The sequence below is a fragment of the Mesocricetus auratus genome, unplaced genomic scaffold (assembly GCF_017639785.1).
Source record: "Mesocricetus auratus isolate SY011 unplaced genomic scaffold, BCM_Maur_2.0 Super-Scaffold_100019, whole genome shotgun sequence".
NCBI classification, from domain to species: domain Eukaryota; kingdom Metazoa; phylum Chordata; class Mammalia; order Rodentia; family Cricetidae; genus Mesocricetus; species Mesocricetus auratus.
Window position 1 is genome coordinate 34,189,009 of NW_024429200.1, and position 15,487 is coordinate 34,204,495.

General features: G+C 42.1%; 1 protein-coding gene across 11 annotated transcripts in view; it reads right to left on the reverse strand.

The window, feature by feature from the left end:
* Ppp1r9a (protein phosphatase 1 regulatory subunit 9A) overlaps positions 1 to 15,487 on the reverse strand; it is a 251,376-nt gene that overhangs the window by 16,242 nt on the left and 219,647 nt on the right. For 7 of the 11 annotated variants that reach the window (XM_005082908.4, XM_013122673.3, XM_021234600.2 and 4 more), the window contains 4 exons: positions 14,973 to 15,130; positions 14,210 to 14,453; positions 5,582 to 5,669; positions 5,405 to 5,488 (listed from right to left, as the gene is read on the reverse strand). In XM_005082908.4, coding sequence (XP_005082965.1) covers positions 5,405 to 5,488; positions 5,582 to 5,669; positions 14,210 to 14,453; positions 14,973 to 15,130 — 574 coding nt within the window. The remainder of the gene's footprint in view (positions 1 to 5,404; positions 5,489 to 5,581; positions 5,670 to 14,209; positions 14,454 to 14,972; positions 15,131 to 15,487) is intronic. The other 4 variants (XM_013122676.3, XM_005082909.4, XM_013122675.3 and 1 more) reach the window with 2 other exon arrangements.

Consider the following 15,487-nt stretch of genomic DNA (forward strand, 5'->3'; position numbering starts at 1 on the left):
TACGGTTACAGATTTAATAGAGGGTGTTTAAACGTATAAGTTTCTCTTTGTTCTGAAGCAGAGCATCAAGAACTCCCAGCTGGCTTCGAACCTGCTATGTAGCACGGGGACTGATCTGGATTTTCTGATCCCTTGCCTCCATCTCCCATGTGCTGGGATTCCAGGTATGGGGCACTGGACCACTTTAGCCGTGGGGGTGAAACTCAGGATCCCATGCACACCAGGCAAGCACTCTAATGACTGAGCACAGGACATTTTTTTAAAAACTTCATTCAGAAGTATTTTCTTGTTAGGAATGTTTTTTTTTTCTTTGAGTTTCAGATTGTGAAGCTGACCCCCTTGTAGGCTAAGTAACAAGAGGTTACTCAGAGGCTGCCCAAAGGTGAGTGCTCTTAACAGGTCAGGCCAAGCAGAAGGAGGGGTGAAATCATGCTCTGTAACCACTTCTCCCAAGCCCAGCTGGGACATGTGACATCAATAAGTCAGCTTCTCTGAGATAAACGGCATGATCAGTGATCAGCAATAACCTGATAGATAGGAAATTAAAGAATTAAAAAGGAGGCAGACTTCAATCACAATAATGGGACATCTCTGAGCTGCTTCTAATTCATCTTCGAGCACTGGCTTCCCATTGTTAGGTTAAAAACAAAACAGAAGGGGCCGTGGCTAAGTGATGAAGATGCACAAGCTTCTAAAAACCATGGCAATGTTAAAGATGACCCAATGGACCACAAAGCTAAAGGAGATGCTGATGACAGAAAATATAATTACCAGTCCCTTTCTGGACCACAGCTAAGGATGCTAAAGAGTACAGTGATTTCATTCCTTACTCTCAGTCCCACTCTGAGGTCTAGCCACACAAAGCAGCTCCTACCTGATGACGCAGTTAAACCACATAGTGTAATGGCTAAATATTTCCTCCTTGGTTGCTCTGAAAGGATGAAGTGCACCTTGTGTGCGGAGGTCCATATCACCCTTTGCAAAGGGTGCACCCTTACAAGGAACAAAGACTATGGGGTCATGCCCCAGGTTTTCCATGGCATGTCTGGGTATTCCTTCCTCTTTTATTTCTTCTCCCAGCCACTGCTGAGATCTCCCAGCACCTGCCCCCTTTTTTTCTCTAACTCCAACAAGACAGTCACTGAGATAACCACCAGGCTTGTTGTTAAATTACTTAATCAACCAGACCAAGCCCTGCAAAGGGGACTCTGCACCTCCTAGTGGCACACTCTCTGGGCCCAACCCAAGCACAAATGAGGTGTTCTCCTGTATACACTCGTGTATTTACCTCAATCTCCGTTCTGCTAAAGGGGATGTATCTATCCACTCGGCTAAGACGGCCGACCAGGTGGTTTCTTTCTGCCTTACCTAGCAGCAGGGCAAAACAGTCCTCCGTGCACTTGTCATAGGATCCAATCTCAAACTCACTGGCATGCCATAATTCATCTAGAGGTTTTGAGAGAAATACTGTCTGTGAAGGACTGCCTGCAGTATAATCTATGAGTCTCCAAACCATTTTCAAGGTATCATGGAAGCCATCCTCGGATGGACAAGCCTGCCAGCATAATACACACAGGGAGTGCTGTTTCCTTCCAAACGAACTTTCTAAACATTAGAAATGATGATGACAGCAATGTGCACTTGTTAGAGATTTAACATGTCCTGAAATATAACCCCCCCTCGGCCTTTCCAAAAGTCTGTAGATGGTTACAGGAGGACTTATCTATGACTCCACTTTTCAAATGAGAACACTGAGGCACAGATAGGTAAAACAACTTGCCTAAAATAAGTGGCATAGCTGAGTTTTGAACTTATGTTTTGAACTTTGACTTATGCCCTTGATTTTCAATTACTATGAAGTTGTTGCTGAACATGATGCAGTTTAGTACCAACTATACTTTTTTGCTTTACTTTACTTTTTTTTCCTTTGTGTAGTTTACTTCTGAAGCATTGCAAAACACATACTTTTTTTTTTTTTTTACGAGACAGGGTTTCTCTGTATTGCTTTGGAGCCCGGCCTCGAACTCACAGAGATCCGCCTGACTCTGCCTCCCGAGTGCTGGGATTAAAGGACAAAACACATACTTCTGAATGTAAACAAAGTATTTAGAGACTAAATGTAGAATATAATAAATGACTGGACAGATTAGTTACAGGCCAGCATAATAATGATTTAGAATCTAATGAACATTCATTTTTCTTGTGACCACACAGATCAGCACAATATAAGACTCATAATGTGGGTCACATGTATCAATTAAAACTTTCTAGTAACCACATGATGAGATGCAGTTACACTAATTTTGATAGTCAATGTATCTACAACTCCAAATCTAAAGTATTTAAAATACAATTAATATTATAAATACTAAGATGTTTATTATTCCTTTTCACACTAAGTTTTGGAAGGAGGTTGCGTTTTCCACTGTGGCACATCTCACCGTAGACCAGCTCAGTAACCACAGCTGACAGTGGCAGCCACAGTCGATGGAGCACAGAGAGATGGATACCAAGTTAGATGCTACGCATTTTACATATGGAAGGCCAGGTGACACATAAAGCTAAGTCGGGACCACAACCCTGCACTGCATCTCAGGTTTCTTTTCATTGTCCCTTCTTTTAAGGTAAATGCAAATTCATTTCCAAAGAGGAGTGCCATCTCCCTTCTCTGTCACTTCCCCAACATACCATCATCTACCTTTCCCTCCGTCCCTCCCTAAAGTTTGCGATGGGCTATGGCTGTTGCTGTAGTGCAGGTATGTACCTCTGAAGGGTTAACAAGCTCTGCTACCCGATGCTGCCTCTGCTTGCTCTCTCCTATGGTGCTGTGCAAAGCAGAATGGTTACTGGGCACACTAAATCATATTTCTTCTCTGGGATTATTTATTATGATCATTATCCTCATCTATTTTCTCTGTGTGTCTCCCGCTGCTCATGTATCTGAGTTATTATGTCCTCACAAGAAACACAGCAGAGTAAACTCTGTGGGTAAGAAAAAGTGACAGCCCAGACTAAATTTACTGATAGTCTTACGCTTTCAAGTCTAACAGTGCAGGTTGGAACTGACTGATGACCTCAACAGATTCTAAGGACCTAATGGGAAGGACAAAAAGCTGAAGTGATAAGATTATTAGCTCTCTCTGAGACTCTTCTGCTGCCTTTTCTGAGAAAGCGGCATGGGGTAGAGCCCATCCCACACTCTTCCTCGTGATTGCCCTGGGATGCTTCCTGCAATGGCTCAGCACTGTGATCCTGCCTGAGTGGTCCCATGGGACAACTGCATGAAGCTCCTACACAGTGGTAATTCTGCTCTTCAGGCAAGGTGCTTTTTGAGGCTCTGGGTCCATTACCAACCCATACAGGAGAACAGAAGCTCTCTGCTTAGTGTTACCAGTATCTCTTGTAGCTCAAAATTGCTTTTCGTGAAACAGAAAAGTTCTCTCTTCTCTTGTTTTTCTATTTCAATTATATAAGCCCTTTTTTCTATCCTACTAAAATTCTACTGTAATTACTAACAATCCTAAAATTACAATCCTAGCTGAAAACTGTTCTGTGGTGCTGGTAGAATTATTTGTGTTCAGTGACACAGTGGGACAAGAACTAATGTTTTACAAAGACAGAGCAGGACGGACAGCTGAGCTGTCCAGGCGTGGGTCAAAATGCCCCAACTGTGGTAACCAGAGTACAGGTGACACCGCCTCCTCCTCACTGTGGTCTTTCCTCTAGTAAAGTCAGCACCCACTAAAAACATCAAGGCAAGCTTGATTTCCACCCGAACCTCAGCCAAGCACTCTCCTTTCTGCGGCCATCTATACTTAAGCATCTCTTGGGTCAAGCCTTGAAGCAAAGAGGACAAGACTGTACTATTGGAAGATCAAAGGAGGGACAGTGGAGTTTCCCCCACTGTGGCTTTGCTCAGCTCCTGCTCTTCTGGAAGTGGCTTATTTTTTTTCCTGAGTATTGTCAATAGTGCTTAGTTTTAAGGTACAAAAACAGATATTTTTATGTTCCTTCCTTTAAAAACACAGAGTTAAATTGCTCCAGTTGCTTGTAGTCTTACATGTATTTAATTTTCTTGAGATTCCCTCTAAATATGGAGAGCATTTTACCCCTTAGCCATTGTAGAGACAGCACAAGTGAAAACCAGACTGGCAAAACTCATTAAATTTGAATTTCTCTCTCCTCACTCCCAAGACAATGAGATAGCAGGGCACAATCTATGAAGAGGAAAAGTGATTCCCAGCTGATTTTACAGTCAGTTAGGATTTGTGTTTCCTTCCTGCTCTATGACACCAAAAGAACACTAAGATTTTGTAAAGATGTGTAGTCACTATTGGATGTTTTGGCAACCAGAGTTGGCACACTGTGTTGAAGAGGCATCTAGACAGTAGGCACACACTCCATCTTGGTCCTCATTGACTTATGTATAATTTGGGGAAAATGGGCCAAATTTAATGAAGGTGCAATTCTTCATCAACACAGGACGGCACTACAAGCTGTATCTTATTAAAAGGATTAAATGAAGTTGGTAAATATATTAATAAGTAATAACAGCAAGCTGTCATCAATAATATTATTTTTGAATACCACCTATGTACTGGATACATGTAAAACATTTACAATGCTTCATATGCACCCTTGTTTAATGTTCACACTAGCCTTGTAAGAACTATTATCACACTCATTTCATACGAGAAAACAGAGGCAGAGGTGACTGAACAACTTGTCCAGGATTTAGCACCAGGAACTAGGAGAATTGAGAGTCAATCCAAGACATATGGACTTCAGAGTTCTATGATTTATTGTCTCCCTACATAAATCTATGTTAAATTATATAACCTCAGAATAGGCCAAGGAAAACTTGACAACATGCTGTTCAAAACTTAGTTCTCTCTAAAAAATCTTTACTGAAAGGAAAGTATAGTCAAAAGTGCTTGCAAGTCCACTAAACAGCAGAGTCCAGCAAGAGATGGTGGTCCTTCTTACACACATATAGAATGCCAACATAGTGCCATGTGCAAAATTAACCCAGGAGATGAGGATGTGGAAAGAAGGACGGCATTCATATTGTGACTAGCCAGACCAACAGAACAGAACACAGACCACGAACCAACAAACCCAATGCAAAAATAGCAAACCTGAAATATGTCTAAAATATCCACAGATGCATTTAAATAAATACTTAATGAAATTGTTCATTTGATTATAATTTGGCAGTTAGCCACCAATGGATGTATCCAAAGCTGTATCTAAAGAGAGCCATAAACTAATGGTTCAATTTTTTTGGGATCACAACTCTGGGTTCATCCACTTGGGTTTAGAAACACTGACCACTGACCTTGGTTAGCAGTAAAAGGGGCAGAGTTAAAGAACGAAATGTATATTCTTAATTACCCACCCATACCTGCTACCTGCAGAAAACCTACTGGCTTCCTTTTCTTTTTCTCTCCATTTCTTCCCCTTGTTTGCATTCCTTCGCAAAGGTGCCCTACAATAACATCGCATGGTCAGAAAGAGAAAGATAACACAACCTTTTAATCTTCCTTTATGGAGAACTGCTTTCCCAAAAGGAGGTACTTACCCCAGATCCACAAACTTCTGCTTAATTTTTCCTCCTTGTACCACAAATGAACTGGGCATTCTTGGTGATTTAGGGCAACTGGCATCATCTAGGACATAGATACACATAGGGAAAAGATCAGTTAGCATCATACTTTAAGCCATGAATGGAAAGTCAATGTAGCTCTGAACATAAGGGCTTTGCCTGAGTTATTCAATGTACAAGAACACAATGCCTGTCCTGTCTACAGGACACAAAAACTCAGCCATGATGGGGAGCATTACAGCACAGACACGTGGGGATGAATGAAATGAGCAAGAATAAATACTTGCACTTCAAAGCAGGTGTGACTGTGACTTTGCCTGGCTCTGGCTCCAACATAGGCATTAAAGGTCTATATTCCTTCTTCCATAGCTTTCTTGGTTTGGGGTTTTCCTGCCTTCTGAAGGAACCCTGCCAAATCTCAACTCAGAAGAGAAAGCATCACCTCTTAAAGTCTGGGAGCTTCAGAAAACAACCAAGAATAAAAATTTCCCTTCTGGGGACTGGAAAGATGGCTCAGCAGTTAAGAGTACTGCCTGTTCTTCCTAAGAACCTGAGTTCAAGTTCCAGCACCCACCTGGCAGCTTACAGCTTCTGTTGTTATATATATAAATATATAAAACCCTTCTGAACTCTCTCATACTAGTGATCCATAGCCAGTTCAGGGATCAGGTAAGGCAGAACATGGGGGAACCTACTTAAGCAGAAGCCAAATATATCTTTCAAAAGCTCTTTTTAAGAGTTATTTGGAGCACAACTCTCTGGCCTACCATGACACAGAAGATGCCCAAATCTTCCAAGGGCTTGCTGTTGACTGAGTTGCACCTCCATGAATGATGCTGACACTGCTCAGCAGTGTATCAGCCATGGGGAATAGGACACCAGAAGAAAGGCTTTGAGAATGGGCTTCAGTGTGAATGTAGGGTCAGGATCTACCGACGGCATGCATCCCACCTTTGACAAGGCAGATGGAACCGCAGCAAACAGTGCTGAGAGCCACATTTCAGAATAGTCAATCATCTGGGATGACTGGCAGATTGCATTTTAAATTCCATGTGCTTGTGTGTGCAAAACTCTCTTCTTAATTGCTACTGTCTGCTCCTAGCATATTTTTTTTAATGTCTAGGGATTCTCACATTGAATGTATGGAAAACGGACATCCTAAGACAGTGTTCAATTAACCTTAAGGTTAATTTTGTTTATAGGTTTTGTTTACCTCAGGATAAATTTCTAAACTGACACCAGCACATAGAGCCCCTGTTCCTCAATACAGCTCCAAAGTATTTGCAGCAGCACAACACATGGGCAGACACGCTCTTCACATTGTTAGCTAATGGTTCTCAGCAGATTACAATAATTCTTTGAAATGGACATGGTGAAATACAAGAATCAGATAGATGCCTGTGTCAAAAATCCACTTCTTGCTCCAAATGTTTATTATGAGTATTTGCATGATTATTCTTTCAGTAACCGATTTAAACAGCCAGAGATGTGACACAAATCCATTAAAAAATGGCTACCTTCTAAGGTGATTTTGCTAATGGATACTTAAAAAAAGGGCAGGTTTTCAATTTTCTTAATAGAAGCCAAAGAAACAAATGAGACAAATTCTTCCATATCAATCCTAAAGGACTCTTAAGCGCCAGGCCAGTGCAAAGTTAACAGGAGCCTGCTTAATTATTTTCTGAATTAGGGGCAGCTGGAAGATTTTTTTAATGAGTAGTATGATGAACAGCTGAGACAATGTTCGTGGAGACTTTCTGTGACCCGTTAGTGTTGTAGTTATTTGGACAGATTAGGACTAAAAGCCTGATTCTGCCCATCACAGGGCTTGCTGCTAGGCAACCTCACATCATTATCTCACACATTTGCCAAAGTGTGTTTCAAGGAACACTGAAATGAAGAGGAGAGATTAAAGAATAGTGCCCCTTACCATTTAGATCATTTAAATTAATTTTTAATATATATGTCAGAGCCTTAAGACAGCAAAAAAACCCAACATGGGGTTGGTATGAGCTGAAGAAAGACATGTATTATGTTTTTGCACATTTATTTACTTAGTGTTATGTAAGATGTCCATTAGGTTTTACAAACTGCCCCAATATGACTTCTGGGATCCATCAGCAGGTCAGGTACCCAGACCAAGCACTTCAACTTTAAGCTTCAGCAACTTGGTTATTGTTTCCCAAACAAATACATGGTCTCTACATGCCAAAGTCCCTCCTGGTGACATCTGCTCAATCAGACACTTGACTGCCCCTTCTTTTATGATGAGATTGTCCAGATCCATTTCCTGACCTGGTTTCTCTCGTGAACTCTGGAATCCCTCTCCTTAAACAGAGGTGAATAGTATTCCCCATGCAGTGTCTCTGATTTCTTATTTTCTGTTCGGGATAAAGCATGTGTTCTGAAGCCGCAAGCCTGTGACTAGCTATGGGCCGCTTTCTTCTCAGTGCTAGGTAACCATCACATGCTTCAAGGCTCTTGTACCCATCTGCCCTGCACTGCCCACATTTCCTCTCTTCTCCAGCGCTCTCCCTAGTGTCTCCTCATTCAGCTCCCTCATGCCCACCATCCTTTTCTATTTATTCTCTTCTTAGAATAGATACTGGGTGAGGTATCTAAGGTCCTTAAATTATAGAATCATAGCAAATGAAACCTATTGGTGTTCACACTCAATCCCACTATCCTGAAGAAACCACCACTTTCAGCTGCTGAGATAGTTCATGCCTGTGAATCCCTGTATGTGTCTGCTCACACCAGCTCTCCATCTTCTATGCCTTCTTCCCTAGCTTTCCCTAGCTTTTAAAGCCCTTGGGTGCTTACTTTAGTTGCTCTTTCTATGTGGTTACCAAACAGAGTAGCATGCACCTTCTCCATTCTCAGGATCCACATGTATTTATTTATACCTATTATTTATACGCGGTATTTATATGTAAGCTCAGAGGCCTACTGCAGTATGTGAACGAGAAGGGCAGTAGGCAAAGGTTTTGCAAAGTTGGAAAGTTTCCGGAAGTGCTCTATATCAGGCAGTGTGCTAAAGGTCAAACAAACTTAGAACACTAACTTCTGGAAGTTGAGTACAAAACTGATAGTGAGCACTTACAGTTAACCTTGACTAGACAAAGCCTCACAGCTATGCAGGTTAGCGATAAAACCGCAGCAAAACGCTGCTCAGCAGGAATGAAAGGAAGCGTTCTCATGCCTCTAACAGCCCCAGAACCCTGTGTTACAGCCCCTGGAGTCATTGTCTTGGTTTCTGCTAACCTAACTGGCATTCAGTCACAAGGGAAATCACGGAGGCAGCGGTTATGGGATTTTGTTTGACTCCATTTCTACTGATGTCCCTTAAATATAAGGGAAATGATGATATGCAAGTGGAGACAGTGACATGTTTAGAAAACCTCTAATCACAGTAGGGTGACTACAGGCTATCCTCAGGGCTGCAATAAAACATGGTAATGGATGAACCATCTTCAGAAGTAGCTCAATAAACTGAAAGTGTTGGTGTATAGCTATTAAAAATCTAGACAAATTGCAACCAGTGACTTAGCCATATCCAGAGCTCATACAACAATAAGAGCAGAATGAAGCATACTTTAAAGCAAGCCATCGGGAAGATTCCCTCCTCCCGATGGGCCAGAGAGCAAATATTTTATGCTGGGAAGAGGTTCAGTCTCTCTCAATCACCCTGCTCTGCCATGGTAGGTTGAAGGCATGCTTCTGTGACAGAAAAAATGTGGCTACATTCTAGTAAGACTCCCTTTCCAAACAGGTAGGCGGCTGTTGCATTTGGCTGGTGAACCCCATCCAGATGATTGCATTACTTGTCTGGGAAGGCATTACTTATTTGCCACACTCTTTCTGAAGAACCAAGAAGACAAAGAAGAGTAACCTGAGTGAGAAAATGTTGGTTCACACTTAACTACTAAGCCAGTCATTGCATACAAAGGGGTGGACTCAGAAGTAACAGTGAAAACCACTGTGGAATGGGGTGTTTGGCCCAAGGCCAAATTAAGGAGGTGAGATTTATGTTGGGTGCAGTGTTAGCCAAGAGTATAAACATGAGGTCAAATTTGTACCTGGGAGTATCACAAAGCCCTTTTTAGTTCCCTCACTGAAAAGCCAGTGAGAGCTAATAGCCACACACTAAAGGTGCCAGAGGTTAGCCACACCAGAATTTTCAAGTTTAGAACAGAGCAGTGGCTCTGTCTCATACAGCAAGGATTGCTAGGAATCAGAGTCTTATTCTTTAAGTTTTGTTTCAATGAAGGAGGATCCCATTCTGTTAACCTTTGTTGGAGCTGCCCTGGCAATATCATCAAAAGAGAGCCTGGGATTTCCTGAATGTCTGAATGACACTTAGGTCTGTTGATTGGGGATTGGGTGGGAGAACCCTGAGGCTTGTGAGAAAGCTTTAGTGAAACGGGTAGGTCATCAGCAAGCTAATGGCACATTCTGTATACACAGCCAGTTAATTTGACTCCAATTTTATGCTCACTGAGTAACTTTGTGATTTATGAATCCACCACCTAGGAGAAAATGGAATGAATGAAGGCTAGTAGTTATTATGTCAGCTGATCCCCCAAAAATAAGCTAGAAAATTACTGTTTTGGTACAGAATGTTTTCAGAGATTTTGGCAGCACAAGGCAGCACTCTGTGCTTGATTAGATGTGTGTGTATTATTGGAATTGGGGGATCTAGGAAACTGATGATCAGAACCCTAGCTCCGTAGAGCACTGTCTGACAGTCAGTGGATGAGTTGTCTCTGATAGCCTTCAAGGTGTGGAGAACCTGAGAGCAGAATGCCAAGAAAGCAAGGTACTTTCCAACATGCTGACTGCGTTGTAGAGCAAGGGGTCTCAAAGAGGGCAGGTCTGCCATCAAATAGGCTGAGCATGGGGTACCGAGAGAATAAACACCAACAGCAGAAACACACACAGAGAGAAGACGAAGAAGACAGGGTCATGAAAGACATGGGTTCTAGTATGCAGTTTCTGATTGTCACTGGTTACAGTTCCGGTTGCAGATGAGATGCTCAGCAAGCGTGTGATGGACACAGGAATAAATGTGAATGAACGCGAAGGCAGGGGAAACCCTACACTACAAACTTCCAACAAGGAAAAGAGAATGAAGTGCCAGCACCACTTTTCTCTGTTCAGTTAGAATGTGATGGCTAATCTCATTATTAACTTTTGACTATATCTGGAGCTGGTAGCAGGTTTGAGGGGGTAGACCTGACCTGTGATAGACCTGACTGTGTTGTTTTGGGGAGGATTATGGAAGGACTTTGGAACTTTGGTCTAAAAAAGCCATTGAGTGTTGGGAGTTCAGTGGGCTGAGCTGTAGCAGTTTAGAAGAGAATGCTGAGAGTAAGCCAGTAAGTAGTACTTCCCACAGCATCTGAATCAGTTCCTGCCTCTAGATTTGCACCCTGTGGCTCTTGCCTTGACTTCTCTGGACAATACACTGTTAACTGAAAGTACAGGATGAAATAAACCCTTTCCTCCCGCATTGCTTTTGGTCATGGTCTTTTATTACAGCACTAGAAACCATGAACAAGACAGGACACTACAGTGGCCATTGTACTTGTCCATTTACAAAGCTGGTCCTACGTAAAAGTTCAATGACCTGCTCTGCTCAGTTACCCAGAAGTGTGGTCAGCTCAGGAGAACGGAAGAGGGGAAACCCAAGATCTTGGTCTCTGGAGAAGAAATGGCCTGTGCCCTGTTCTTTGGTCCTGATTAATTCCAAAGGTGACACAGACACACACAAGGCAGCTTTGTGGAAATGGAGAGTCTCTCATTCTCCTGCCCATTACTGCTTCAGGGCTCATGAGGCGTGCTTGAGGTCTGCATTTTACTCTTCTGCCAACTTCAAAACAGCCATCAGTCAGAAGGAAAACAGCATGAATCCAGGTAAGACTGGGCTGCTCCTCAAAGTTCCCAGGAGTTTTCACGGCTCAGAGATCCTCTGTCTGATCATCATGCCTTTGGACTGAGAGTTGTGGGACAGCTCAACGGTAGGATGCTTGGCTAGCATCTGCAAGCTCTGAGTTCCATGCTTTAATTAATGGAAGTTCTGAAGTCTTTAATTCTTTTCACAGTAAGCCAAGTGCACGGTCAAGCCGTTCACCAACCTGATGACCATGTTTGATTGTTTAGTGGCCCTGACAGAATTCCCTCGCCTCCCCTAGTGTCCTCTGCTAAACACTCAGTGTTTGCCTCCGGGATAGCTTCTGAAGAGCTGTGTGCAGGACCTGTCTTTGACAGGTAGCTGTGGCAGCTGACAGGCTCCGTCAAGGAAACCCAGGAGAATGCCAGCGCTGACCAAAAGTCACAAAGCACCATGGAGTCAGCTGGGTTTCTGTGTTCACAAGGAGCTCTAGAAATCCTGTAATTGGTGATCTGGCAGAGACAACACATGTGGAGTGGAACAAAGTGGCACCTGCAGTGCATGAGTCTGGGGCATTCTATGGTTGGTACTATCTGGCAGATTCGTCCCATCTAGTCTAAGGGTCTGGCAATTTGGCAACTAATTTAAAATGTCACCTCTCTGATAGTTAGTGAAGCTGCCTTCCCTTTCATAACTTATAAACCAATGTAAATCTTCTCTTCAGGAAACCAAGAGTCTATTTCCTCGGTCTGCTTTAAGCTTTTTAAAAAGAATCAGTTCTTTGGAGTTGTTTGAATATTAAAAGACCACCCATTAACTTCGTATGCTCAGTGCTCTTTGACAGCTAAAATCCAGACTATTTATGACACAGGCAGAGAATATCAGCAAAAGTTAACAGAACAGCCTGTTTCTACTCCTCCCTCTGCTACAGTGGGTAGGGCCAAGATCCCCTGCCCTCTTCCTATTGCTGCTTCCTGACCCTCGCTCCGGGGAGCAGACTTTGCCATTCCCATTTGCTATGCCACAATTTTGTCTACACCTCTACCAGCTTTGCTCTCTATGAATATAATTAGATAGCTCTTGTAACCTGCTTTGCCCTGTCAATGTCCTGTCCTACAGATTCACAGTTATATTTGTGTAGTTCACTAGCTTCCTGCTGTATGGGCTCATTAAATATACTGCAATTCATTTATCCATTTTACTGGTTTTGTTATCACACACCAGGGCTTCCGTGATTACTTTTTTTCCTGTGTGTGTCTTTTTGTGACTGTGTGTGCATGTCTGTGTGTGTGTTTTTGTGACTCTGTGCCAGAAACCAATGCCAGGCATCTTACTTGAGTTCCTTCCCACCTTCCTTTTTGACACAGCATGGATCATTAACTGTGGAGCTCACTGACCTTGCTAGATAGGCTTCCAGTGAGCTCCAAAGATTTGCCTGTATTCATTCAAATTCCTTAACTGCCAGCGCTATGATTACAGACATATGCCACCATGCCTAGATTCCTCCTGGATCCTGGGGACTCAAAACTGGAGTCTACACATTTGGGTGACAAGCATTTTACCAACTGACCCATCTCTCCAGTCTTTGCTACAAATGCTTTTATGTATAATTCTTAATAGACAAATACAGAGTTTCACTTGGACAGTTACATATATCTAGACCTAATGATATTTAAATATATACTCAAAGATACGTGCCAATAAAGTATCATTTGCCAAACAAAGTTTCAGAGTCATGTGATTAGTAAGAATGTATTGTAAAAATTCAAGTATATAAACCAAAACACATATACATCAAAATAATTTCTGTTCTGTATATGTGTATAAATTATATTATGTACACAAAAATAACATAACCAATACTACAATGTTGCTTTAAAGGAACATATCATATGTAAAGAGGGGGTCCTCATGCTTTAAATTTCTCTGTACTGTTTAATTTATTTAAACATAGATTTATTGTTTCTATATACCAAAATGAATGATTAAAAAGACAAGTATAGGGTCTGCAAAGGTGGCTCCATGGTTAATAGCACTGGCTGCTCTTGTAGAGGACCTGGGTTCAATTCCCAGCACCCACACGGTTGATCACAACCACCCATTAGCCTAGTTCCAGGTATGTGATACCCTCTTCTGACCTTTGAGGGCAATGTATGCACACGGTACACAGACATACCTACAGGCAAAACACCCATGCACATGAAATAAACAGAAAAAGTTTAAAGGCAAGTTTGTTAACGCTATACCTGATCTGCATTTATTTTTACCATTGCTATCCTATCATACACACTGCAATACTCATTACTGTAATAATCATTACTGTGATAACCATCATGATCATCACTGTGAAAACTTATTTAAATAAAAATCAATCAACTGGTAATAGCTGACATCATTCCGTCTTCACATTTCCCCTCATGCGTCTATTAAGAATTCATGGAAACTCCAGGATCTAGTGTACAGAACCTTTAGACAGCTTACAGAACATTCCTTTAATAGTCAACATGGAGAAAGCTAATGAGACAAAAATACCAGGCAAAACAAAAAAAAAATACACGGAAGTGGGAGTTCTCTCATCCACTAATACAGAAGGAAAGCAGCAGACTGTAAGGACCAGTGCGTATGAGAAAAATCTAGTTTCATACTGTACAAGCTGAGGTACTAATGATCCAGATGACAGAGAAAGAGAAAAGCAAAACAAAATCCAATACCTTTTTCATGTAATGGTGTCTTGGTTGTTTGACGGTGGCAAGGAGAGTCCTCTGTATCGTGATTGGATTTTGAAGGTGATGAGGGTGAAGTGTCTCCCGAGGCAGAGGAGAAAGTGTCTGTTTCTGGCAGCCGTGATCCTTCTTGAGACTCGGTCAGGTCATGAGATGAGAAGACCTCATGGCTAGCCACAGGGGTGAGGGGTGCAACCCCAGAATCTGATTCTGGAGAAGAAACTCTCCAACCCTTGGGCAGAAGCGATTAGGTAACGTGTGTGTGGTTAGAGAGACTGTCTGAAGGCTGTTGATATAAGAGGTTACAGAGCAAGTTATGATACCGAGTGTCAGTGCTGTGCAGCATTTACTTGGAAAGGGACCAGTCTTTTCTTAGGGAGTGAAACCTGTGTATGTTGGCTTATTTCTGAGAACGCATAGTTCATAACTACTCACCAATAAATAGTGCAGCTAACAAAGCCACCTAAACATGTAGAGACAGTTACTTGAATCTCCATTATTTCCTACTAGATTAAACCAACAGCTGAATATCAATGGTATCATCACAAAACATGGTAATATGGAAAATGCTTTTGGTTACCTTACTGAATGGATGGAGAAAAGAATTAAATGACAACTGTATAGTAAATTGAATAAAATTCAGGAGACAAAGACATAAACTATTCCAATTCTTTCCAAGGAGGGTGCAGACTCTATTAATAAAACAGCCATCACGTCCAATGTACATCTGATGACCAGGAAAAGTGCTCACCTTCCGTTCCAGGCTGTCCTCCCCATCAGTTGAGCTGACACTGTCATAGAGCCGTGTCCTTGTGGGCCTCTGGCGTCTGTTCTTCACAGAGAGCTGGGCCCGTGTTTTCAGTGCTTTTGAATCCAGGCGCTCTGTCTCTGGGACTGCTTCATTCAAGTCTAGGAAGAGTATAGCAAAATAATCTGTGAGAGAAAACTCTGGAGACTCTTGGCAGAGACCACAGACACTGAAACCCAATCATTGGTTATCCGTGACCAGGGGTACAGGTGACAATTTTCCAGCTTGTCTAATGTTCCATATATCATCCAGAGAGCATAAAGCCTTTCTGCAACACATCTAGAAAAGCAAAGGTTTGCATTTGCTTATGGACACACATGTTGGGGCATGGTAAGTTACAAGAAACCTTAGAAACTCTATAAATGAAGTCTAGTTGCCAAAGTCAAATATGGGTAACAAAGGTGACCTTGATCCCCAAAATTCTCTAATAGGTTATACAACTTTGGTCTTGATAGTAT